The 26592-nt window shown below is 64.3% G+C and overlaps 1 protein-coding gene across 8 annotated transcripts in view; it reads right to left on the reverse strand.

Moving 5' to 3' along the window:
• MCF2L (MCF.2 cell line derived transforming sequence like) overlaps positions 1-26592 on the reverse strand; it is a 121362-nt gene that overhangs the window by 38326 nt on the left and 56444 nt on the right. For 7 of the 8 annotated variants that reach the window (XM_032881018.1, XM_032881015.1, XM_032881019.1 and 4 more), the window contains exons 2-3: positions 8144-8227; positions 5444-5558 (exon numbers count right to left, since the gene is read on the reverse strand). In XM_032881018.1, coding sequence (XP_032736909.1) covers positions 5444-5558; positions 8144-8219 — 191 coding nt within the window. In that variant the 5' untranslated portion in view covers positions 8220-8227. Of the gene's footprint in view, positions 1-5443; positions 5559-8143; positions 8233-18942; positions 18986-26592 lie in introns of those variants that run through there. The other variant, XM_032881021.1, reaches the window with a different exon arrangement.

Here is a 26592-nt window from a genome sequence, read left to right on the forward strand (position 1 = left end):
GACGCTCTCAAGCCCGGACCCCATCTGACTCCTTCCCCCTGCGTCTGCCACAAGCATCTCCTCTCCACCTGTGGCTGAAGCCCGAGCACATGTGTCCCCTGTGCCACCTCCAGCCACGTGGGACTGACATGCTGCGGGGTGATAGCAGTGAAGGAAAGGCTTCCCAGCCTGCAGCCTGTACCTCTCACAGCAGAAGGTCCTTATTTCCAAGGAGGGCAAGCGCCGTGGTCTCTGCTCCTGCGCAGGAAGTCAGGGCACTAATCTCTTGCCCTTTTCTTCATAAATCAGGGCGTGGCCGCTGGTGACCTGCTCTCCCCATCACGGACAGAACCCGCTCCCATCTGAGCTGCCCGGTGTGGCCACGTGTGAACAGAAATATGGGGAGCACGACCGACTCCTGAACTGTCCTGTTCAGATAGTTTTCATTTTTAAGTTGAAATGGCCACACCTGGCTATCACATCGTTGGCGGTGACAGAGAAAGGTCATTGCACCCAAGGAAGAGGGCTGCAGGGGACAGGCAGCTTCTGGTCCCTGCCAGGAGTGCACGGCCAGGAAGACAAAGAGACGGAGCCCGCAGGGAGGAGGACCGCGTGGTGGGTGGTGGTCACTGAGCTCCCAGAGCTTTAGACCACGTGAGACGACGGGCTGAGCAAAGTTGTGGATGGCAAAAGCCCTTTACTTGCTAGTCACAGAGCTAGGGGAGGAAGGACCTCCCTGCCATGGCATCGGAGACGCATTACACACAGATCACCCCCAAGGCGTTCCATCTCAGAACCCCAGAACCAGCTACCCGCAGGACAGGGCTCTTCGTTACAGGGGAATCTGTAGGGAAACAGGAGCACAGGTGAAGCCGCGTTGGGCTGGGAGGGCTTGACGTGACTCCAACAGCACAGGCTCCAGGGGCTGCTGGGAAGGGTCCCCGTGATGCACTCCGGATGGAGCTGGGTCGGGCCGGGCGCACCTGTGCCTCCCAGCGTGGAGAGGCACGCGCCCCTGCATGGAACAAGGTTTCCACAGTACCCAGGCTCGTCCACGTGGGGAAGGAGGCCGGCGTGCGTGGGGGGCCTCCACTTCTCCGTGCACAGTGTGAGGGCTCAGTACACGCTCACGCGCGCACACCTGTCGCTACATTCGGACGCTGTGGCGAAAACCAGAAATCCCGTCAGCAGCAGGAAGTAAGGTGCTTCCGAAAGCATCTGCTTCTCTTCTTTAGCACAGTCCGTGCACATGATGTGTGTGTTCACGTGTGTGTGCATGTGTGTACGTGCATGCTTGTGCACACACGTGAGAGGCTGTACGTGCCCATCGTGGGGGCAGGCGGGGGGACAGGCTCTCTCTCCCCTGCATCTGGGTGATTGAACCAGCCAAGGAAAGTCAACGTCGTTATCAGCTTCAGCTAACCCTAGAGGCTCCTGAATTCTGGTTTAACTGCTGAGCAGAGACTGCAGAGGAAGGCGACCCTCCAAACCCGGGGGGAGGGGTGCATGAAGCCTCCGGGGCCCAGCCTGGGGGGCCTGCAGGACTCTTGTATGGAGGTGCCTGTCCAGGGCTCCTAAGCCACTTTTTCAAAGAAAAGCTGGGAATCTCTCTTCACGTTGGCAACTCTGTGCACGTGTGACTATGCACAAGTGTGCATGTGTGGACGTGTGAGCGCACATGTGCACATGCCTGTGCGAAGTAGCGTCGCACGACTCTGTTTGGGGGGCGGACAGGATCACACCGAGTTGGAAACCAGTGCTGCCACAGGGCGGGTGAGAGGAAGGAGGAGGTTGGCTGCGGGCAAGCTTGGAGGGGGAGGGGCCAGGCGTGGATCTGTAGGAGGGGGCGGGGCCCAGGCTTAGAGCCACAGGTGCCGGCCACCCCCTCTGAGTCAGGGCCCCTCACCTCCCTTTCCTCTTGTTCTTCCCAAAAGCCCTCCCTGGGCACAACCGACTTCATTTACTGAGAACAGAAGTAGCAGCACGGGATTTGGTTCACTGTGGGATCCAAGTGTGTCCAGAACCCAGACATTTCTCGCAGACAGCGGTGGGGTGACCGGCCCAGGGCGCCCCTCTCTGGCTTGGTCCCTGCTGTGTGCAGGTCACAGATGGCCCCCCTGGGGCAGGGCCCTGCAGACGGCGCTGAGTGAGCCCCTGAGGAAGGGCCAGAATCCGAGGGACGAGCATGGCGAGACGTAAACCTCCGCGGGGGGGAGAGCTCCAAGGGCCGTCCACAGAGAGGCCCCCACGGGGCTGGACACCGGCTGACAGCTGACTGACCGTCCCAGCGCCTTTCCACGCTCCCTTGACCGAGGTTTCTGGGAGACCACGTTTCCCATTTACTGTGTGTGCGGCACACGGACAAGGCCGCTGCGGCGTGATGCCGGACTGCCACGGTAACTACCAGTCAGTGTCGTGGCTGAGCCCGGGGCATTTGCACACACGATGAGGACGACCCACACAGCACATAGTAGGGTGTTTTCAAAGATGAAGTGAAACGAGTTTACATCTCAGAGAAGCAGCCTGTGTGCGAGCTCTGCGCGTTCGACGGGCACCACCGTGGAAGAGCCCAGGCCGGGCCATCATGCTGTCCTTCCCCCGGAGGCCCTGCGGCCCTGCAGCCACAGCCTGGGGGAGGGGCTGCGCCCTGCGTTCCGGACGGGGCCCCGCCATCTCCCCACCCTGGCGGGTCAGGACAGGTCTGTGCGGGGGCGGTGGTGGGGGCATCCCGGGTCCCCACAGGAGAGCCGAGCCATGGCCCCCCTCCCGAGCCGCGGTCATCCTGCAGACGAGGGCATGTCTGTCTGTCATTCCCTGTGGGTGTGGTTTCTGCCCCACGGTGCAGGCGAGCAGGACTGTGGGGAACGCAGCCGCTCTGGGGTTGGACGGTGCTGCCCCTTCTCTAGCGCTCTGTGCAAACAGGCCCCCTTCGGGAGCCGACCTCCACGGCAACACCACAGTCAGGACTGACAACCCTCCTGAGGCAGCGGCGAGAGCCCCAGGAGAGGCTGCGGGGGCCCGCCTCGTGCTCGACGGCCACCCAGCACCCGATTCCTGTCCTTCTGTGGGACCCCTCGGGGGCCCTCCGTTGTCTTCTCACATCACAGTCACGCGGTGTCGGGCAGGCCCGGATCCACCTCTCGGGCACTTGCACTTTCCGTCACCCACCTCCAGAGAGGAGGGCAACGTGAGAAAACCGCACGCTGACCAACGCCCACAGCACTGAGCCCAGGGCTCCAAGCCCCTCAGCAGCTCGACAGCCCCAGGGAGTGAGAGGCCCAACGTCATCTCCTTCCCTCTGCCCGCACATGGGCCGTGCCCATGCTCTCGGGGAGCAGCGTTCCGAGAAGGGCTCCTTCTGCTGGGGTAGAAGAGGAGAGACGGAAGTCTGCTCTCCTAGCGGAAGCGGCAAGGGCAGGGGAGATGCCGCATCAGGCAGCCCCGTGACCCACGTCCCTTGTCTGCAAATGCACTTCCTCAGTCCCACACGCGGCGGCCAGGTGCCTGCTGTTCCCAGCCTGCGACCTCAGGCAGGCGTGGACCAAAACCACGCTGTCATCACCACATTTCAGATAAGGTCCAGGAAGCCTGGTGGGCAAGGGGCCCTGAGGTGGACGGCCTGCTTCTTTCTCTAGGTGGGTGTGATGGAGGGCCTCCCTGAGGAGGTGGCCTGAGGCATGAAAAGGAGCCATCTGACATGGTCCCCTGAGGGGCAGCAAGTGCAAAGGCCCCGAGGCCAGAAGGCCCGAGAGTGTGCCCTGGGCCCAGCTGTCCCCTCCCAGCATCGTGCTTGTTGTGGCCTGGGGACAGGGCTCACCTCCACATCAGACCTGGATCACTAGCTATTGACATCTCCAGATATAACACAATTCTCTGACTTTTAAAACTCTAAGAATGACCAGAAACAGAGTGCCTGGTGACCTCCAGCCCCACACTGAGCCATCTCTGCAGCAAGGCCACCACTGCCCACTCCGGGCACCGAGTCCTGGGCTGGCCACCATGTCCCAGACTCAGGACGGCCCCCACCCAGAAGACCAGGGACTGCACTGGCGTCCACGGTCAGCTGCCAACCCCAGCCATCACCCATTTTCTCTCTAAATCCCCTTGAATTTATTTTTCCCCTAAAACCACTGTGAGTTCGGTCATCTCACACTCAAGGGGCTACCTGGTCCCACACTCCTGTCCCACGTGTCCACAGCTGTGCACATGGGGGAGGGGGCAGAGCTACCATCCTTGGTCTCTACCATGTCAAGCCCCGGCGTCCTGGCCTCCCTTGCCCAAGGAGCCTCCTCGGTGCCTCTCCACAGGGAGCCCGCATCATCCCCGCCACCTCACAGCCGTGAGCTTACACTCCCTGCCTGGTGGCCTCGGGGCCAGAGCAGGGCTAAGCCCGCAGTCCTGTCTCTGATCCCGAGGCCCAGGGACAGTGAAAAGAGGTGCTCTGAGGTATTGCTGCCCGACCAGGAAGCCCCTCGAGGGCGCAGGGCCAGCCCAGGGACCCTAAGGAAAGCTGTTGACTCCCAGGGCATCTGCTGTCCCTGCTCTGACTCAGCTACCCACAGCCTGGAGCTCGGAAAGAAAGGAGGGCAGACCCCATGTGACCCCGGCCGTGACCCCACCTTTCTTCTGCCAGGTGACTACTCAGCACCCACATCCCTGAGGTGGGCTCTGCACCCCCCAGGTTGCTAGAAGAACTTAGGACCCCCCAGCTCTGACCGGTGACAGGGCATCCCTGGTTGGCAGTTTTCATACGACAAGAACTAGCTGATCAAACTTGTTGTTTTGCTCTGTTTTCTGGCTTAGACTAATTCACGGAGCTCTGAATTGCACGACTTCAGAAACAGGTCCTTGCGGACGAGAAGGAATGAGGGCGGCGTCCACGGGGACCCGGGAGGCCGGGCTCCTGCCCTGCAGCTGACCGCCTCCTCGCCCCAATGTCCCCGGAGGAATGAGGTCACCGCAAGGACGTCCTGACCACCGCACCATGGTGTTTACTCATCAGGGTGTGAGGTCCATGTCTGCACCGCTTCTCGGGGTGCTGTGGGTGTCCCTGGACTGGACCCAGGTGGTGTGGCTTCTGCCCAGTATGGCCAGGAGGCCACAGACAAAGCTTCTCTGCCTTTCTGGAAGAGGGGACGCAGAACCACCACTGGGCAAGTTGCTTCTGGGGCCAGTCCCCCACCACGAGGGTGCGAGTGGGACCCCGGGTCTAGCCAAGCCCCAGAGGGTCTCAGAGCCACTATGCGCTGTGGCCTCCTTCCTGGGGAAAGCCCCTGCCAACACACGGTGGCCCTGGTGCCTGATGGAGTGAGGGAGGGTCCCTGGGCCCTGTGGGATCCCAGGGCTGGGGCTGCAGCCCACGTCTCCCAAGGGGAGGGCTTGGGATACCGTCGGCCGTGCAAGGCCCTGAGCCCCCTGGGCACCACCTCCCTCTCTGACCGCCACGGGGCTTAGCGACACACACCTGGGGATGCTGGTGAGGTAGGTCATGACATTCTGGAACTCCTTGTCGGGGACGTCGCTGAAGGCCGGGTAGTCCGGGAAGGTGATGACGGGGCTGCCGTCCTGCCCGCGCCCACCTGGGGAGAGAGCAAGGCAGCACTGAGCGCGGGCGCCTCCGCGAGCTCCAACCTCAGCTTCGAGTCAAACGCGCTCTGTCAAGGCTGTGCTTGCTTATCAGGAAAGACGCGCGTGCTTCTCAAGGAACGCCTTGGTGCGGACAAGAGTGACGCTCATTCCAACGATCCCCCGTTACCCTGCCTCCACGGGGCCGCCACCAGAACCCCGGTTGTGCCACTTCCTGTCCTGCTCGCTCGGCTGACGGGCACGGTTCTCTGTGCCAGGAGCTGCTCTACACCCCGCACGACGCCCGCTCCCCTAGCCTAGCGACCTCCCGAGGCTTCAGACAATCTGGTCCTTCGACAGCGTGAAGGGGAGGGCAGCGGGCAGGCGGGGGCACCAGAGGGACTTTGGTGGCGTCGGGTGTGTGGCTTGGACCTGGAACAGGCCGAAGGAAGGCTGAGTTTGGTCTGGGGCTCCCGTGGTCTGAACTGTCCCACCAACGACCCAGGGAGGGGCGGCTGGAGACGGTCCCCTGGAGGGACGGGCCCCCGCCCGCTGGCCCGGCCTGTCGTAGGCAGCCGGAGTGACGCCGTGCTCCTCTCCAGGTCGAGCCGCGGGACACGGCCGCGTCTGCTCTCCCTGCTCGGAGGTCCTCCTGGACGCTGACCGCCCCGGAGCAGCAGCCCCAGGCCCACCACGTGGAAGCCCGCCCTGCCAGGGAGGGAGCAGCCGGCTCCTTGCAGGGGTCCCACGCGTGTGAGTGAAGCCCCTGGACGGTCCAGCCGGCCTGCGCCACACGGGGCAAGAACCACGCGGCCAGCCCTTCCGGAATCCCGCCCGGGGACTTAACGATAAACCAATAGAAGGTGTTGTCTCAAGCTCCCTAGGCTTTGGGACAGCCTGAGCAGCGAGTGTGGGCTCCCCACACCCTGGATCTCCTTGGAGGGCACAGGGGCTGCCGCTGCCACAGCTCGGGCCCCTGGGCACCTCCCGGGGTCTCTTGGGCATGGCTTGACCTATGCTGCCATATGACAACGTCAAAGGCAGCAAGTGTGATGGGCATTGATGGCGTGACGCTGAAAACCTCGCTGTCTGGGAGATCGGGGGAGCCAGGTGGCAAGCTTGCCCTGACAGATGCAGGGCACACCGCCCAGGCGCTGGGGGGGCAGGGTCGGGCGCACCAGTGCCGACATTCACCGTGGGAGGCGCCGGCTGCAGCATAAACCAGAACAGTCTCCTGACAATGTCACTCAGCCGGGTCCCCGGACTCACACCCCTGTGTGCGGAAGGAGCCTGGCCCCGTAATGCCCAGCCGGCTCGGTCAGGCCCACGGAGGATGACCTCACAGCCACCAAGGGGGACCTTCGTCATGTCCACCCAGTCCCCTCCCAAGCCGCTGGCTGGTGTTCGAACACTCGAGAAAAGGTCTGTCCGGAGGGGCTTGGGGCCGGGGCTCTGCCTCCTCCCTGGGAAATGTCAAGAGCGGTGGGATTATGACCTGGAGGAAGGTCAAGGTCGTGAGTCTGGGTCACTGGCACACTGGGGCCATGAGCCTTCAGGGTCCTGAAGGGGTGAAAACAGGTTGGGGAGATGAGGGAGCTGGCAGAGGGCCCACAGCCTCCTGGCTAGGCCTCGTCACAGGCACCACGACCGCTGCGTGGTTACAGGGTTCTCACTCCTCTGAAGGACAGCCCCTCCTCCCCGCTCTGGACAACGCCCCTTGCCGGGACGGAGGCTTCACAAGAGGCAACACCACCTTACTGAGGACGAGTCCCCCCGAAGCCCCCGTCCCACTGACATCCTTCAGTACCCACCGGGGCCCGTGAGCTCTGGGACCACACGTCAGGGCCACATGTCAGGGCCGTAGGTCAGGGCCCCGCTGGGGGAGTGGCTCCCAGCCCAGGGGACCAGCAGGTGAGCTGGGGAGGGCCAGGGCGGCCCTGGGAGTGGAGGGGTGGTCTGGGGACTCAGGAGGGGAGAGGCCCGTCTGCACGTAGGGCCCCGTGCCCGAGGAGGGGTGGCCCGAATGAAGCGCAAGGAACTGTGGCAGGGCAGCCGCACAGCTGCAGTCACACCCTTAGCATCCGCAATGTGCCAGCACTGTGCAGAGGCTGGGGTCGCGCACCATGGCCGGCCAGCCAGGACAGCAGGTCGTCCCACAGAGGGAGGCAAAACCCAGGCCTGCGGGAGGCGGCTGCACGCAGGGTCTGGGGTACCGGGAACCCCAGGATAGGCCGCGGGGGCAGTCGGCCGCTCGCACGTGTTGGCAGTGCTCCGTGGCCTTCTCCGTGTAAGGTACTTGTGCTCAGCCAGGCGGCCCCAGCCCCTGGACGCTGCAAGAGTGAGGTCAGCTGTGCCCTATTCCTAGGAATGTTCTGGAGTCTGCAGGCAAGAGTGCTCGGCCCACATCCCTCTCAGGACCCCGAGCCGCACTCCCCCGGGGCACCACACAGCACTCCCAGCCCTCGGTGAAACCCAAAGCAGCCCATGTCGTATGTGGTGTCCCCCGTTCCCATGCTTGGATGGGACGCGCGGAGTCCCAGGGATCCCGGGAGCTCTCAGCCTGGGGCGCGGACCCTCCCCCGGTCCGCCAGGCACTCACCAGACAGATACGCGAAGCGCTTCTTCAGCTGGTCCTGGATGTCCGCGGCGCAGAGCGGGCTGATGTCCCGGTGCATGATTTCATCTGCGGGGAGAGCAGACAGACGCCACTGTCATTCTGAGGAACCCGCCTCACACAGCCACGCACATCCGCGAACACCGAAGGGGCCGGTGGTCATGTGCTTGGAAAAAGGGATTTCAGTTTCCAATGCACAGAAGCTTTTGTTTCTCAGCGCGCAGAACGCTATGTGCTGGGAGGCTCATCAATATTTGAGCTGTGGGGAGTGTCAGAGGCACCGAGGGGAAGCGGGCAGGAGGAGGGATGGACAGACGGAGGTGCCGGCAGAGGAGCGCAGGGACGCGAGGGCTGGGAGCAAGGACAAGGTGCCTGTGAGTGGCACCCGGGAGCCCACAGCCTTTGCCCTTGCCCTGGAAGGGGTTTGGGTGCCCCCGGGGCCAGTACAGCCCAAGCAGACCCCTGTAGGTCAGCGAGGAGACCCGGCCACCACCGCAGGTCCCCACCTTCGCACACACGTGGGAATGTACAGGGTTCTGTCCTGTGCACTGGGCCCCTGCCTGCCTGACGCAGACACAGAGGGGGGGGTGCCCAGCCGGGTCGCTGAGCAGGATGCTGGTGGGAAAGCGGGCTCAGCCTACACGCTGCCAGTCCTAGGGGCCTGGGGTAGGGCTGCCGTGTGTCACCGTGGAGCGCGCGAAGCTGGGGCGCCTGCCCTGCTCTCATGTCTGCGAGCCTCGCCAGCAAGCAGGTGACCCGGAGCCAGACCCCTGCAGCATTGCGGAATTCGCATCCTGGGACATTGATACCATTTTTCCAAAGACACTCAGGACCAGACTGATGACTCGCAGGTCCTGCTACACCAGGTTACGACCCGGGGCGCAAACCTCCTGGAGGCCCCGGTCAGGGAGCGCTCTTCCACCCTGAAGATCCCCGCGGAGCCGGCAAAACGCACCCTGCTCGGACCAGCGCGGCAGCCGGCTCTTCTGGTCTACAGACAAGCCTGTGTAGACGCTGACACACCGGGCACACAGGCAGGCCCCTCGGGGAGCCGCCTGCACCCAAAGGCCTTGCCCGCCAACCCTGCCTGTGCTTGAGGGGGTGCGCAGGGCTCCGAGACTACTCGGCCCCATGGGCAGTGGTGGCCGTGGCTCTGGGCTCAGGAAGGGACAGCAGCTTGTCCCATCGCACTCAGAACGCTGGGACCTGCATGGCCTCCCCAAGGGAGGCCACCGCCTACAGGCCATGGGGAGGCTCAGCCGCGGCTCTCCTTTACGGGAGGAAAACAGGGCAGGGGACATCTGCTCCAAGAGAGCTCAGCGCGTGTTCCTAAATTCCAGACCAGGTGACCCGCGCTGCCTGCACACACGCACTCGTTTGCAGCGAGCCTGGACGTGGCGGGGACAGGGAAGACATTCAGATGTTCCTCGTCTCAGCAGGAAGGACTCAGCACGTGGCGGATACCACACCCGTGCACCACTTCAGCCTCCAGATCCCCAGAGATGCCGGTCGTGGAGCACAGACCCCGGGAAGCCAGGCCTCCAAAGTCTGGAGATGTGCCAGGGGCGGGGGAAGACGGCAGATACTGAGCAGGCAAGTCCCTTAGCCGGGACCCAGCGTCAGTGATGACCATTGCCCAGATCTCACCACCACCAGCATCCCCAACTCCCGTCAGATCCCACCAGCCCATGAGGAAAGACGACCACGGGCGTCCAGGCCTCTGACGGTGGACACTGCATGGTCCCCCTCAGACCGTGTCCACCGGCAGAGGCTTCCGGGCAGAACCTCCTCCCAGAGTCCAGAGCTCAGTCCTGCACCGCACAGCAGTCTGCGCTGTGCCCGGCTCACCCGATGGCTCGGGGTTTCCCCATGTGCTGGAGATAGGCCTGCCATTACCGACCGTCGCTGCGCTATCCAACAGACGGACGGTCCCGCCGACCAGGTCGCTGTCGACATGAATTTGGTCCCTCAGGCCTCAGGGCCTTTGCACAAGCAGCTTCCTGTAATGCATCTCCCACATCTGCTGACCAGTCCGATCTTACTGGTCAAGAGATCACATCTTCACAGAGGCCTTTGTCCACCTCCTGGCCTATGCTGTGCCTCACGGGGCCCTGCATGCCCGCCGGAGTGTCTGCGGACCACTACGCAAGCCCAGGGCCCACCCAGCAGCTGTTGGGATAGGAGCTCAAAGAGCTTGTGTTGGACAGAGGAAGCGAGAGGCGCGTGACATGGTGACTTCCTGTGGAGACAATCCGGCCAGTTCAGCAAAGTCCTTTCTGACCTACACAGGCTGGTGCAGGATTTCCGGAGCCCGTGGACCGCTGACCGTAGCCTCGCTGCGCATCCCACGCTCGCAGGGTTTCTGGGACGGAGCGTGTTGTGATACTGTGCCTTGGGCCAGAGGCCACATTGCAGGCGTGAACGAGAGCGTTACTCTGTGCACGGCCCAGGCTGGAAACGGCCCACAGGGGGGTCCACAGGCACGGACTCCACCTAGAGGCCATTCCGCTTACATGGTCACTGCCCACCCCTCTGCAGCTGGAGATAAGTAAGGGCCACAGCGTGGTGAGTGTCCCTGTCACCTGCCAGCTTCTGTCCCCGGGGGCTGGGCCTGCAGGGGCAGTGGCCGCTCGGGGACGAGGGAAGGGCACAGTTCACGGCGGAGGACGCTATGACCCCTAGCTCAGCAGGACATGGAGGACCAGCCTGCCCCACGCCTCAGTGTCAGCAGTCTGGACAGGAAGGGGGTCGTCCCAGCCGCGGGCCCAACAAGAGGGTCAGGTGAGGCCCCGTACCGTCACAGAGCGACTGTGTGGGAGCCCGTGCCGTCTCCAGCGTTTCCGTCCAGCCGGACGCGAAAGGAGACCCCTGGGCAAGGGGCCTGTCACAGGGGCAGTGGGAGGGAGGCGGACAAGGCCTGGGTGTGGAGAGGGCAGCCTGTCTCCTTGGGCCCCCTCAGCGGTGGGGCTGGGGGCCCAGTGCAGGGCCAGGGACACACAGCCTCCTCACCCCCTCATGGGAACCACCCCTCAGCTCACAGTGTAGCTGCCCTGGCCCCCAGCTCAGCCCTGGGCAAGGCTGCCACCGTCTGGGAGCTCTTTGGCGCCACAGTGACAGTGGGGTGTAGATGAAGGCCTGTGGCCCTGAAGCCGCACCCCTGCGTAGAGCCCCTGAGGCCCACGACCCATCCTCAGAAGCCCCTTCCCAAAGCCCCTGAGGCCGCGTGCCCTTGCCTGGCGGGTCTGCAGCTCAGGCCTGCCTGGGAACCTTCTGGAGGCCTCGGTGAGGTGCGTGCGGAATGGGTGCCCTGATTTTCAATCCCACCTGAGTGGACCGCAGCCCTAGCCCAGGCTCCCCCCGCGGGTGACGCTGCGCTGGGGTCAGACCCACGTCCAGCAGAACGCCAGCCGGTCAGGGGCTGTGTGGCCTGAGGCGCGCTCCGGGACGTCAGGAGCTTGTGTCTCTACCTGCCATCCAGGGAACGCTTGCCCGTTCCTCCCTGTCTCATGAAGGGTGTCAGCCAGGCGGGCCGCAGGCCGCACCGTCCACGCCCGCCCTGGGCCCGGCCCTGCAGAGAGAGCCCACTCTCGCCCTGTGCCCAGGCTCGTGGACTCGCCCAGCACACACTCCGTGGGCTCGGAGCCAGACACAGCCTCGTACAAAGTAGCCTTCAGAACGCCGTTCCCTGGGAAGAGAGTTGCACCCCGCCCCGGGAGCCACAGGAAGCCAGGCCTTCGCGGATGCCAGGCTTAGAGGCCACACGACTCGGTGTTCGCCCCGGGCAGACAACCAGGCCCGGCGACCCTCAGAATCCTCCTTACCACAGGCAGCTTGAGCCAGCGCGTAGAGACGGCCACGAGCCAAGGCCCGCGTGGGGCCTCTGAGTGTCCACAGCGCTCACGACCCGCCTCCCGCCCCACCCCCGCTACGGGGTTGCTGGGGTCGGAGCCCCAGAAGGTCATCTGTGTGCTGGCCCTGCAGCTGGGGCAGCAGGGCCCCCTCCAGCCTGAGTGGACCAGGGTTCTGGGGCGCCGGCAGGGAGGACCAGCAGCTCCTCCAGGGGCACTGGGGGAATCACCCAGCTTGTCCTCGCAGAAGGAGACGTGGCTTTCAGAGAAGTTTGGACCCGAGCCCCTGCCGGCCCACTGCGGAGAAGGGGAAACCTCCTCAAACCCGCCCAGGCCTTAGGTCAGTCCAGAAGGCAAGCGCTGCTCGACACCGACCTGGAGACCGGTTGCCGTAGTGGGAGTAGTCGGCGTAGGGAAGGGTAGGACCCTCCCGCACTCTCGGGCCGCGAGAGCCGCCACTCGTCAGCCAACGCGTCATCCCAGAGGAATCCTGTCAGCGTAGTGTCACCTTTATCAAGGACGGGTCTGTCACAACCACCCAGCAGGCGGAGCATTCTTATCCCATCCCCTACGAGCTCCCTAAGGCACAGAGACACCCAGTGACTTGCCTGAGGCCACACAGCGGGGACCATGGAGAGCGGCAGCTCAAAGGGAGGGACAAGGTTGTCCGTCTGACGTTGTCACCCGGGTGACTTTCAGGGACGGATTTATAGGTGGAGACACTCCTTGGGCTCAAAGGAGCAGAAGCAGAAGTCGGACCTCCCAGTGAGCTTGGGTGGCGGTGACCGCAGAGTGCAGGGTTCCGACCATCGCGTGCGCCTGTGGTCCCTGACCCTTGTGTCAGTGGTCGACGAAATGACATTCAGCCGTCCCCAGAGGCATTTAGAACCTCCCATGGTTCCGTATTCGTGTTTCTGTTAGTCTGAGCCGCGACTGCCTGGAGCTCGTGAACGCTGTCCCTGCGGCAGCCAGAGGAGACGGTGGCAGGGCACGTGTCGGGCACTGTGACCCTGGAGGCCCGGCTCAGGAAGCAGCCACTACGTGCCTTTACACCTGAACCAGCGGTGCACTGTGCCCGGCCCCAGGAGCCCTGCGTGCAGGCTGCTGGCACGTCCGCGCGGCCTTCCAGGAGTTGCCGTGACAAGGGGCTGAGGCCAGGCGGCCACGGTCTGTGTGCTGACTCGCCTTTGCTGCGTGGGTGCCCCTGGTTTCCGGGGGTTCCTCCACCTCCTGAGCTAGTTTTTGTGGCTCCCACTCGTGGGGCGACGTGCGCTGCATCTGGCATGTGGGTGGGGGTTCTGCATCACTAACGCCCAGGGCGCACCACCTGCCCTGGGCCCTGGCCGGCGCCAGGCTTTCTAAGCCACCATGGGGCGGTGGGGGGTGGGATGCGTCGAGCCCACTGTTCTGTCCGCGGTATTTTCTCCTCGGCCGCGGTTACTGAGAAAATCACAACCACAGGAGAAGTGGATGGCAGGTGTCACCACTGCCCACATGGCCCCTGCGGCGGGCCCCGGGGGACGGCCGTTGTCCCCCCAGAAATGCAGCCTTGCACACGCACACGCATGCGGGGACAGGACACGGAGGATCCTGGAGGGAACAGCACACGGGACCAGCAGGCAGCATGAACGCACTGGAACAGGCACGGAAACGTCTCCCCCTTCAGTCAGGTCAGACTTTCCTCAAGACCTTGTTTCAGAACCAGACCCGAAAACTGGACCCCCTGTTGGAGGAGACGGTTCCTGACATGGGCTCTGAGCCCACCCTGGGAAGACCAAGACCCACGTGCCGTGGGAACACGCGCTGACTCGCGCCCCAGGCCCTGCACTGGGCTGCTCACGTGCCCACTCTCCCAAGTCCTCATGCCCTGGATTCCATGTTCGGGAGCCGCAGTCGGGCTCCCCTCTGCCCCGATCTAGGTGAGCCCACGCGGAAGCCCTCCTTGGCTCCAGCGGGAAGCCCAAGCCCCCACAAACACCACAGCCCAGAGCACAAGCCCTCCTTGTGTTCACACCACCTTGGGCCATTCTGGATCATCCCGGACCATCGGGACCGCTCTGGCCCCTCCTTGGGCCTGCCCTGCTCGCCCAGCCCTGTTGGCTCAGGAAGTCCTGGCGTGGGTGAGGAACCTCTTCATACCCTCGGTGCACATAGGTCATTGCGTCAGACCCTGGGCAGGGGCAGGCCCCACACTCAGGAGGCCCCATGGGGCCCCTGCCTGCTGTTTCCACCCTGTCCCTGCCGGGTTCTGGCACTTGAGGTAGGAGGAGCCGGCGCCTGGAGCGGGTCTGGATTAAGGAAGGGAACAGCTGTGCCACGCAGGGACAGGACTGCAGCTGTGCTCAGGGCGAGCAGGGCCCTGGGTCACACAGCGCTCCGCCCTGCCCTGGGGTCCCCGGGCCTTTGCTCCTGCCCCTCTGCAGCAGTGCCGGTCCAGCCGGAGCACCCACTGTCTCGGAGGTGCCTTCTCATGGCCTGGAAACACCTCAGTGGGTTCCCCCCGCCCCCCCCAGATGGGAGGGGGAGGTCAGGGACCCAAAGCAGCGGGCTCCAGGCCCCTGGTCAGTACCCGGCCCACAGGCCAGCCTCCCGAATCCTGAGGGAAGCCGTTCACCTGCCGGCTGGGGTCCAGGTTGACGGGTGTGTCCCCAGCTGCCGGGCCAGGGCTGCTTCTCGGGGCTCAGGGCTGCCGCGAGTGTCCTGTGGAGCCAAATGGCCCCATTTGTGGAACAGTTTTCCTCAGGGCTGCACAAACACAGCCTTCAGCCGGCAACTGCGTCCTCAGTGCACAGGCTCTGGTTTTGCTTTAAGGCCCACGGAGGTGAGCACAGAAACGGGCTCGGACATGGAGGGGTGGGTGTCCGTGAGCCCGGTGTGGGTCCTGCCCCGGACACAGCCACTCACCTCCTGGTGTCACCAGCGAGGCAGACGAGAGGGTGCTAGGCCAGGGGCTGGGGGAGAGATGCCGCGGCACTCCGTTCAGGCTGCCCTGTGTGTCACAGAGCTGGGGTCACGGCCGGGGGCTCCAGTGGCCAGGCCCACCTTTGGGCTCAGGCAGGTCCTGACTACAGCTCTGGCCATGGGACCTGGAGCCCCTGGAGCCCAGAAGGGTCCTCCTGCCACAAGCGAGGGCCTCCTTCACCAGGGTCCCCTCTGAGGCCACCGTCACACTCCTGTCCTTCCCGGACGGCTGACAGGGCTGGTCCCACTTCTCCCAGAACCGCCCAGCAGTCAGATCGAGGACCAAGCCCAGCCAGGAGCTCCCTTCGAACATTTCTGAGTTTGAAATTCCTCTGAATTCTGAGTCACGCGTCTGTTCCATTCAGACAGAGCACAAGTCCTCCGGGCTCTGCCGCCAAGCGTGCACCTGTGTGGGTTTGGGAACTGGGATGGGACCTGGAAGGTTGCCAAAGGCCATGCCCCGAGGGTGGGGAACCAGGCGGGAGGCCGTCCTCCCCCGAGGGCAGGAGCAGGTGCGCAGGCTCACCGTTGGCCCGGAAGCTGCATGGTGGGAGGGTTTGGGGAACTGAGGCCACGCCCCAACCCAGCGCCCGCTGCCAAATGAGCATCAGCACAAGGAGGCTTGACAGGGGTGACCTGCGCCTCTCAGACATGCCGTGTGGCAGCGGCGCGCAGACCTGGTCACAGTCAACAGCAGACGGGTCTTAAGGCACAAATATTGGGTCCAGCCACAACACCAGAGCGTGTTTGCTCCAGAAGCCGTGAAGCCACACTGTGCCACGAGAGCCACAGCAAAGCCCTCTGTGCTCAGCGCCCCTGGGAGCCCATGACCACTGAGCAGGGACGGCGGCATCTCACAGAGCGTCCGGAGAGGCGGCCCGGGATACACTCGTGGCCATGTAGCGGGCGCTCAGTGCCCAGAATTGGATGAGGGGGCACGGGAGGCTCATGGGACCAGGCAGGTGTTGGCCACACCAGCCCAGCGCAGGCGGCCAGGTGGGGCGGGTGACGAGGACGGCAAGCCAGCGGCACCCAGAGCTCGCTGATGGCAGCCCTCAGTCAGCTCTTGCCTGAAAGGGTCTCGGCACGAGATATCTGCGGACGCGTCATTCCTGGTAATGCTCCTGCTGCTGAGCTTTCTCTGCTGTCCCACGACAGAGAGGAGTCTGCTCGGGCAGCCTGGAAGGGGACCCAGGACAGGGCCAGGGCCATTTCTGGCTAGGGTTATGACCTCGCAGACAGAGCCACGGTGCCGTCCCTGCAGGAGAGCCATAGCCCGTGACCCTGGGAACGCAAGCCCAGTGGCTCCTGGAACAGCCCCAGGCTGGCCCTCGGCACAGGGGCGCCGTTGGACCACCCTGGAGACTGAATAGGCTGATACCGGAGGATCTCAGTGAGCTCCCAGGTCCAGGGAGGACAGCAGGGAGAGAAGGTGGAAAATCGGGCCTGTCCCGTGTGCCCAACAACCCCCACCCTCGCACACCCACGGGGTCAGACCAAGGTCTCCTGCTCCTCAGAAACCCAAGTCTGGGTTGTAGCAAAAACAAATCTTGGGGCGCCTGGGTGGCTCAGTGGGTTAAGCCTCCGCCTTCAGCTCAGGCCATGGTCTCAGGGTCCTGGGATCGAGTCCCACATCGGGCTCTCTGCTCAGCGGGGAGCCTGCTTCCCCCTCTCTCTGCCTGTCTGCCTGCTTGTGATCTCTGTCTGTCAAATAAATAAATAAAATCTTTAAAAACAAACAAACAAACAAACAAATCCTGTCACCCCAGGGCAGTATGGGTGACAGCACACTGGCCACATGTCCTGGCTTTGGGCTGAACGTCCCGTGGCACCGGGGTCCCCCAGGCCCACGTCATCAGCCTCAGCATCTCTACTGGCTCTCAGGCGGCAGGCACGGCCTACATGTCTCACACGCTCCTCATGTCAACAGCACACGCGCACACCAGGGACACACATGCCCCACACCCACACCTGTCACTGCTGTTTAAAAACAAAGCAAATGTTTCTGACTGAGTTTTCCTATTCGTCAACAGATCAGGAAAATCATCGTCTCTGGTCCTTCCTCAGGGCACCTGCTCACAAGCACTTCCTCTGGACCTGCCCTCAGAAGGCGGCTCACAGAACATGCGTGTGAGAAGGGGAGGCACGGCGGGGTCCGTCACTGACACCGGCAGTGAGCTCCTTCCAGGAATCCCAGGGACTCTCCAAAATTCTTCCCTGAACTGTAGATGTGCACCTTGTTCCCACTTCCTAAGCCCCCAGAGTTCTAGAGATCTACAAGCAAACAAGAGGCTGCACTAACCTTCACGGAGACCTCGCACGTCTCATCTACCCCGGGCCTCACCACGGCGGCCTGCGAGAGGGCTGCCGCAGCCAGCAGGGCAGGGACACTGGGGCTCCACGGACGCTGGCCCACCGGCAGCCCTCACCCCGCTGGGCACGCACACGGTCCAGCGTGCGGGAGGCAGGGACAGATGCTGAGGGCAGGCTGTGGTGGGGAGAGGTCACGCACCACCGCTGACCTCACGGATGTCACAAGGACAAGACGGGAGGCACCTCAGCCTGTGGCGGGATCGTGGCTCCAACCCGCCATCGCACTCCGCAGTGTGAGTCACCCTGGGATACGGGTTACGCCCGTGGCCTCCCCTTGGTCTCCTGTTGACTCAGGGCAGGTACGAGCCACTGCTAGTGCAGACGTGAGGGGCGGCGTGGGCATCCTTGCTGGTAAACAGCAGGTGCCAATCCAAGCCAGCATGACGTGCTCTGCAGTAGCCGTGGGAGGAAGACCCGCTGTCACGTGGACCAACGGCCGCATCCTCCTCAGACAACAAACGCCCTTGTTCGGAGAAGCAGCCAGTGGTCTGTGGAGACGGGAGACCCCCCACCCTGAGTTACACCGGAGCCCCCCGCGCTCCCTCGACAGCCGGCACACCGCGGAGATGTCTGCTGGAGGCAGTTACGGGAACCAGACCTGGTCCCCACTGAGGAGAATGAGCCCACGTCTGAAATGACCGGTGGCCGCGCTGAGGAGCCTCCCGGAAAGAACACACGTGTGGGGTTCCAGGCACCCCGAGAGCGCGGCCCACCCGCAGCCAAGCCGCACGCAGCACAGCGTGTCCCACAGAGCCTCCTGCGCCCTCCCCGATGGGCCGACCGCAGGCCCCGTGTCCAGCTGGGGTCGCCCCACGTGCAGCGCTGCGTCCGGCCTTCCCTCCGTGGCGGGCACAGTCGGGCCCACCCAGGGCCTCTGTCCTCAACCTGGGGATGGCGGATGTTTACCCACTGCCACCGGCCACTAAGATCCGGCTGATTCACTCAAATCTACAGAAACAGACGCGCTCTTTGCCACCGTCCCTCTGGCAGAAGCGCCGCAGGAAAACTTCCTGACGGATAACTTCAAAACGAGCACCCGTCACCCTCAGACTGGCAGCAAGGAGACGCGGCCGTGCTCACTCTCCGGCCCTGGTCTTTGTTCCCCGGGCACCCCGGCTGGCCTCAGAGGTGCCCACACCCCCACTGGGGGCCGGAGCAGGTCACAGAACCCGGGTGGCTGTTACCACGGAGAGCCGGGGGCCCAGGCCTGACCCCACTGCTGGACAGCCTCCATCAGGGTGTCTGGGCACCGGCCACTGCGGAGACCGCAGCACTGCCCGCCCCCCGGGCCCCGGGGCTCCTGGCAATCGCAGCACCAGTGTATCTCCTGGAAAGCTTGAACAAAGGAGCGGCTGGGAGAGCTCCTTCAGCTTCCAGGGTGAGCGGCTTCAAGCCGGCCGGGCACCCCGCTGGGCGGGAGGGACGTCGCCAGACACAGCCCCACCCCCGGAGCACCGTCCCAGCCTGGACCCCACTGACAGGGCCGCCAGCCTCGGTCTACGCAGCCCTGCGTGGGCACCCTCGCCGCGTCCCCCGAGGGCCCCCGGCCTGCCCCCATGCGCCGTCCCCCCCACCCCCCGCCCGCGCACAGCCCAGACGCACCTGTGCTGGTGCGCAGGAGAGCCACAGCCCGGAGATGTCCTGTGACAGCAGGGAGATGAGGCTTAAGGTCATGCTGTCGCCACCAGCGCGCTGGCGTCAGGAGGCGGCGGCCTGTCTCCCGGAACGCCCGTCCTGGGCACACAAAGGAAGGCGGCGGGGCTCCATTTCTGGGTCGCCCGCTGGCCCGGCCCCGGGGCCTTGGTGCTGGGTCTGCAGCTCTGGAGGGAGCTCAAGGTGCACGCTCCCTAGACGTGCTGGCCAGGGACTGCCCAGCCCCCGCCGCACAGCGGCTCCTGCCCTGCCGCCCGTCAGCACCCTCCCTGCGGGGGCCCCGTGCCCCGCGCAGTCTCCCCCAGCCGTGGGCGGAGCAGGGTCTGCACCTCGCCTGTCCTGCCTGGATCTGTCTGTCCCCCGGTCTGTCTGTCCCGGAGCCTGTGCTCCTCACAGAGCTGTGTGTACTCGGCTGGCTGCCCTCGTGGGACCTCAGACGCCCCCAAGGGCTAAGAACTTGGAAAATGTAAGGGGGAGGGAACCCAATGGGGAGCTCGTTAAAATGCAGGTTTGGTTTGAGCTGGAGGTGGCGCCTGGCTCCCTGCTAAGGGGCTCCCAGGTGACCTGAGGCCACTAGCAGGGGTAGGGGGGTGGGAACCAGGTCGTGGGCAGGAAGAGCCGGGAGGAGGGTGTGCGTGGAGCTGGAGCCCAGGCCCCAGAGACCGTCCTGAGCGGGGTCAGGGCAGTAGCCTTCACGGGCGTGGGCAGCTTTTACCCACTGTTTGAATATAACATCAGGACTTGGTTCCCGCCCGCCTGTGCCTCGGGCAGCAAGGTTGCACACACCCATGCTGGGGGGGACACGCTCACCGCCATGGCCACTGCCCTCGCCCCGCTCCACACCCCCCTTCACACCTGTCACGTGGCCAGACTGACCTGCTGGACAATTCCAATCCCCTCCTTCCTGTGCACTGCACCCCCCAGTCGGGGTGGGCACAACACTTCAGGCACTGCCCGGGGATAGGCAGGGGGACAGCAAGCACACCGGGTAGCAAGCCCCTGGCTCGGGGAGACCTGTGGCTGCACCTGCCAGCATCACCCCCCGCCGGGGCCCCAGTCGCACCGCAGACCCTGGCACAGCTCCCCACAGCACCGTGCAGGCCCCTGGCCAGGGATACCTCGAAGTCCACACACATACAGGCCCACCCTGCTGAGGAACCAGCAACCACGGCGGCTCTGGGAAAGAAGGCATCAGACCAGCAGGTCAGCCACCAGAGGGGACAGCACAGGGGCATGTGGTAGAGGGAGGGGCTACCACAGTGCTTCCCCCACCCCGCGCCCGCATTCCTGCACCACTGCAGGCTCACAGGCCAAAGCCTGGGAATGTGGGCTCAGGGCTGCCAGAGGCAGGCTGGGCTGAGAGGAAGGCAGCAGCGGCCTCGGGCCGTGACCTCAGCCAGGGGTCTGCACCTGGGCCGGGCGGGGTCTGCACCTCTGGTCCTGTGTCCAGGAATGACAGCCACACCTGGCCTGGAGCTCCCCCACAGCCTGCTGGTGGACCGGCCTGGGCGGGAGAGGGGTCTTACATCTGGGCCCGCACAGCCCCCTTTCTCCCAGCTGCTGGAGAGAGCGGGTCCCCTGGATGGAGGTGGGGTTCAGCCCCAGCTCCAGACCATTGGACTCCCTGCTGACCACGTCCACGGCCAGCCCTCCAACCAGGCAGCCCACACCTCCCAGGAAACACCCGTAGTTGGGCCTGTGGGGCTGCTGGTGTCCTGGTTCACCCTGTAGGCCGGGCTGACACAGCAGCCCCCAGCCTCCAGGCCCCAGGCCCACAGCTGAGGAAGCTGGGCAGGTGGGTTCCAGGCAACCCCCAGTGCCCCCCCAGTGCCTCTGCCGAGCTGCCAGGAGGCAGGCCCTTGGGCTCAAGCAGAGCGAGCAAGCAGGTCCCCTTCAGGAGGGCAACGTGGATTTCACAGAGGAAGCAGTTGGTGGAAGGTCTTCCCTCAGCAGACACGGGGTTCATTCACCCAAGAAATGCATGCCCGTTGCCCGGGGGGCTCAGGAACAGTGAGCGAGTGGTCAGACACCAGTGCCTCACCATGGGGCCGTGGTGCGTGAGCTACGTCCCAGCCCTGGCCATGGTCAGAGAAGGGCCAGGACAAATCCCAAGTTATTAGTAGGATAGACCAGACTCTCCGCCCCAAACACCCATGGAGCTGACCCATCACTCACTCTGAGCTTTTCCCCCAAATGTATCCTTCTCCGAGGGGCCCTTCTCACGTCCCTACCCCACACTGTGACCCGTCCTCATGCAGCCCCACACCCGCGGCCCTCAAGTCTGCCCCGTCCTGCCCTTACGCCCCAGGTCTACTGTGCTCACACCTGCCCTAACCAGGTCCTTGGGCGGCCCCAGAGGCTTGGCCTCTGGCATGCTCTCCCTGCTTCGGCCCTCTGACACCCAGAGCCGGCCCGGCTCGTGTGTGTTACGTGCGTGTCGGCTGCCGCCCCGGGAGGGGGTGTGGAAGAGGAGGGCGCGCAGACGGAGGCACGCGGGCGTTCTCTCCGCGGTGCCTTGTCCAGGCCCGGCCGCCGGCCTGGAGGACCCTCAGAGGCAGGTGCGCCCCACGCGGGGGTCACAGCCGCACACGCTCCCTGAGGTTCCCGCGCCCGGCCCTCCACCACGGTCCCCACCGCCTGCGGTGGCTCCTTCCTCGGCGCGTGGGGGCCTCCTTCTCATCACAAGCCACCCGGCCGTCCGAGGACCTGCGGCTCTGCGTCTGGCTTCCTTCTCCACAGCGCAGAGCGTGCTGGGAGCCTGTGCTGCAGGGCAGGGCGTGCGGCCCGAGGGGCACGCGGCCCTCTCCAGCTGGGTCTCCGGGGCCAGAGGCCAGCTCTGAGAACGGCTCAGCCACCTGTGCGGGGCCTCGGAGGACAGCCGGGGGACGGCACTCCGCACTGCGGGGACAGCTGAGCTTGGAGCCTGGAGTCGGGGCAGGCACACATCCGACAGAGGGCTGACTGCAGGCGTGGAGGGCGGGCGTAGCTCTAGGGTTTGTGGACGTCAACCCTGATCAGCCGACAAGTGGCTTTTCTCAGAAACCGGCAGAGTCCCAGAGCCCGTGTTGTGTCGGCTTTGTGTGACGGGCAGTGAGGCCACCGGGGCCAGAGCTCCACGCACAGAACCCACTGTCGGGCCAAGAAGGCTTTCCCTTAAGATGGACGTGTTCTTCACAGGGTCGTGGCGGATACTCAAAATGCGTTCAGTGACGAGAGCAACAACTCAGGAGCTCTGCCCGCGGGCCGCAGTGGAGGGGACGGGAGGGAGGCAGTGTCTGCGGAGAACCGAGGGGTGCGGGCCCCATGGGGCGGGTCGAGCGTGCTGACTGCTCGGTGGCAGTGCTGTGGTCTCGTGGCGCGGTTTGCACGACTTTCCTGTCACCAGCATTCCTGGCTGCTCTCCCTGAGAGGGGTTTGGGGGCCTCTGGCTACCTCCCCGGGGAGAAGCCTAGTGACAGGAAGGCCCAGTGTCTCCAGAGCTGAGGGTATGAGCGCCCACAGGGGCCACCTCGGCCTGAAGCAAGTGACAGGCCACGTGCGTCCCCAAACAGGACTTGCTGACTCATGGGCGGAGACGCAGTGACTCTGGTCACAATCCACGGTATCCAGCAGACAGGATAGGTGACGATGGAACATTGAAACACAAAGTGTGAAGGATGAGCTGCCCAACCCCGCAGCCCCAAGTACCCACAGCATCAGAGGACCACAGTCCCAAGTACCCACAGCCCGAGTACCCGCAGAATCAGAGTGCCCACAGCCCCAAGTACCTGCAGCATCAAAGTACCCGCAGCCCCGAGTACCACAGCATCAAAGTACCCGCAGCCCTGAGTACCCATAGCCCCGAGTACCAGCAGCACCAAGTACCCGCCCGAAGACAAGGATGTGGAGGGCAGAGCCAGAGCCCGCTCCTGCCAGTTTCTGCCAGATGACACGGTGGGGGGGCTGCTTCCTGCACTCAGCACCAGCCTCCGGCCCCTCCCGCACCCGCACACCACCTGCCTTGTCTCATCACCACAGCAACGTGGGCCAGCAGGAGAAGCTGGACACGGTGGCCGCTGGGTCCTCAGACAACTGTGTCCTTCTTGCAGCCTCCCTCCCCCTTCCTAGCCCCCTGCACTCAGCCCTGTTTCTCTGGATCCTTCTACCGCGGCTGCTTCTCCTGAGACGGTGCCGCCCTGGGTCAGTCTGTTCCTCCCTTGGCCTCTCAGGCTTCCTTTCCCTCTGACTCCAAACTGGCTCTGGCGGCCCATCGCTGGGTGAACACCATCGTGCAGACCCAGCCTCCTCATCAGGCACCAGGGACCCCGACCCCACCACCCTGACCCACTCTCCACTCCCCTTCCTCTTCCACATCGGTCTTGTACTTTCTCTGCACATTTGTTGGGGCATGGAGGGGGTGGCCAGTGAGCATCTAGGGACCTGGGTGGCACCCCCCCATGCAGGTCCCTGAGCAGACGTATGGCCCCAAGGACCCCCTGCCCGGTCTCCGTGAACTAAACAGGGAGGCTCTGTGTGCCTGGCTAGAAAAACACACAAGCCGCAGGAACCATCACCTCCACAACGAGCTGCTTCCTCCTCCAGGCAGGGCCTGGTACCCATCGCTCCCCTCCAGAGGACACAAGCTGTGACCTGGTATGACCTGGCAGGAGCCCTGTTCTCCTCCAGGATCCACAACTTCACGTCACACACCTAATGAACCTGGACGGTCTCTGGGGTTGGGTACACATGGTGGAGAGCAAACACAACTGCAGCTTTAGGTTAATTAAAATGCTACCGTGGGCGTGGACACTGGCAGGGCGAGGCTGATTCCCTTCATGGCACGCCCGTGGGTCTGGGAGCGAGTGGGCCTCACCCGGGGGAGCTGGGGGTGGCGGGCAGCAGGTGTCCGGGACTCAGATGGCGGCTCTGGGCTCTTCCCACCCTGGAATGGCAGCAGTGCCCACCACCACACCGTCCAGAGGGCACAAGCCGCACTTGGTGGGTGGAGTCCGGAAGGTGCAGAGAGGTGACCCACGCTCTTCAGGCTGGACCACAGTGGCCTGGGGCTCAGGACCACACCCGACCAGAGCTACAGATTCTAACACCAACCACCGAGCTGCATGTCGCTTTCCTCGTTGGAGAGTTTGGGAGGAAGTGACTTTGGGTGGCACACAGAAGCCAGAGCTGGTGTCGGGCGTGTCTGAAGGCCTGAGCGGGAGTTTCGTGGGGGTGGCGGGGAGGAGCCGCCGAGAGGCAGGCAGGGCCTTGCCCACACGAGCCAGGAAACGGCGGGTGGCTGCAGCCGGGCTTTGGAGCCCAGCAGGGTCTCAGAACGGGCGCCGAGGGGCTTGTGCCCACAGGCCCTTGGATGCGCATCTGATGAAGAGGTCCACGGATGTGGGAGAGCAAATGGAGGGATGGAAGTGGCCTCGGAGGACCCCTTAGAAGAGACGCCAGGCACCCACTGAAAGCTGTTCCCTAGATGAGTTCCGTCTCATGGAAAGGACAGGACAATGGTTCCATGGGCTCCTAGGTGTCCTGCGGGGTCTTACAGTCTCCTACGGGGTCCTGCGGGGTCCTGTGGGGTCTCGCGGGCTCATGGCGCAGCCGCACACATAGAAGACGCTCCAGCCTGTGGTGATGCCCTAGGGGCTCCTCGGACAGCAGACGCTTCAGAAAAGCTCAGTTCATATTTAAAACTGTCCTTTACCTTTGTGCCCAGAGGCTCTGTGGAGCCCAGGGACCTGGAGAGCCCCGCGACGGGGCCGTAAGGGAGGAGAGAGGCGGGACCCTCAGCTCGGGAGAGTCTGTGGGAAGAGGCCCAGCGCACGGGTCCAGGTGTGTGGACAGGACAGAAGCCTGGGCCATGTGGCTGGGCCTCGGGGCCCCGAGGGACTGTCCTTTGTGGCCTTGTTCTCTTGGGCACACCCACCGTGGCAGGGGCCTCATCTGCGGCCTCCGGAGTTCCAGTTTGTGTTCCAACAGCGGCACCGGGGGCACCCTCCACAGGGGCCCATCTGGCCCACGTGACCCCAGGGTTGGCAGGCAGCACACAGTCAGGGCTGCGACCCCCCTGGGCCCCATTCTCCTTCCCTGCAGCCCCCGCAGGATGCAGATGGGCAGCTAGGGTCAGATCCCTCCCACTACTGCCTCCCGCTCTCCCTCCTGGGGTCACAGGAGGGGGATGGCCTGGATCAGGATGAGTGGCTGGCAGCTTGCTACAGCCTCGCAGTGACCTTGAGGGGACGAAGTTAGGTCTCGGTGGGCACAGTCTCAGACCACACAGGTGGTCTGGGCTCTGCCACTGGACAGTGCCAGGCACTGGGGTGCCCATGGTCCCTGAACCAGTGCTTCCCTCCCCACTGCTCCCAGCACTCCACACGCGGCAGCGTTTGCTGGTACAGACCGAGGCTGAGGCCGGCGTGCCAGGTGCCGGGGCCCCAGCTCTGCAGGACCCCACCCTTCACCTCTGGGTTGTCAGAGGGCCCCTGCTGAAGCTGCGGAGCCCTAGTGGAGGACAGGGGACAGACCCATGGACAGAGGGGCTCCTTGTGCATCCAAGGACAATATGCAGCATGAGGAGAGGTGAGGTGGGCAAGGCGTCCCTGCCACGGACCTTGGGCAAACTCCACGGCTCCCGCAGCTCTCTGAGAAATGTGCCATTGTGCCCATCTTATAGATGGGAAGACTGAGCCCCCTACCTCAGTGCACAGCAAGGAGGGGGCCCACTGGGGATGGAAACCCAGCCAGCAGGCCCCAAACGCCACCTGGGCACACAGCCCACACCAGCTTGTCCCAGACAGCATCGTCGGTCTGTAGGGTGCGGAGGCCCCGCAGAGTACCCCGGAAAACCCACACTGCCATTCTCAGGCCTGCCTTCGGCCCAAGATGAAGGGAGCGGCAGGGGTCTCACGCACGTCCCCAAGCAGCCGGAATAGGCGGGCAGCTCCCCAGGGTGAACGGAAGGCTTGAAGCTCAGGAAGGAGGCTCCAGCCTCAGATGCGTCCCCTGGCACCGTCCAGACTCCGGCCGAGAGGCCCCTGCTCGGCGTGGCACCGCCCACAAACCTCCAGGTCAGAGCACGCACCTGACTCACGGGGGCAGGGAGGTGCGGGGGGCACTACAGGATGCGGCCCTGGGGGGCCTGGCCGCTAGGGGCTGCAGATCCCACAGTTCTGAGCACCCCCTCCAGGCTCGGGGCCCGCAGTCCGCTCCTCAGTGTTGGGATTCCAGCTCTGTCCTCACCCACTCAGCCCCCAGTCGATATTCTCTTTCCTCTGTGTGTTGCCCTCTGCTGACACCATGGACTCTACCTTCATACATCTGATTCTGCCCTTTAAAGACCACCCTCATCCTGACCACTCTTGTCCTGGAAGCACATCACACCCTGTGCGGGGGACCCCATCCCCGGGGACCTCGCCGCCACCCCGCTCCGGTGGGACACCCTCTTGGCAGGCATGTCCCCGCCGGTGCCCCAGCCCAAGTGTGCACGGCCCGCAGACCCCAGGAGGGCTACTGTGCACACAGCTTCCACAGGCCGACCACGCATGGCTGCGAAGGGACAGTATTTTCTGGCGGGACAGAGGGAGCCTGGAGCCATCACACCAGGACATCCAGCAG

The sequence above is a fragment of the Lontra canadensis genome, unplaced genomic scaffold (assembly GCF_010015895.1).
Source record: "Lontra canadensis isolate GAN:19392208 unplaced genomic scaffold, GSC_riverotter_1.0 scaffold73, whole genome shotgun sequence".
NCBI classification, from domain to species: domain Eukaryota; kingdom Metazoa; phylum Chordata; class Mammalia; order Carnivora; family Mustelidae; genus Lontra; species Lontra canadensis.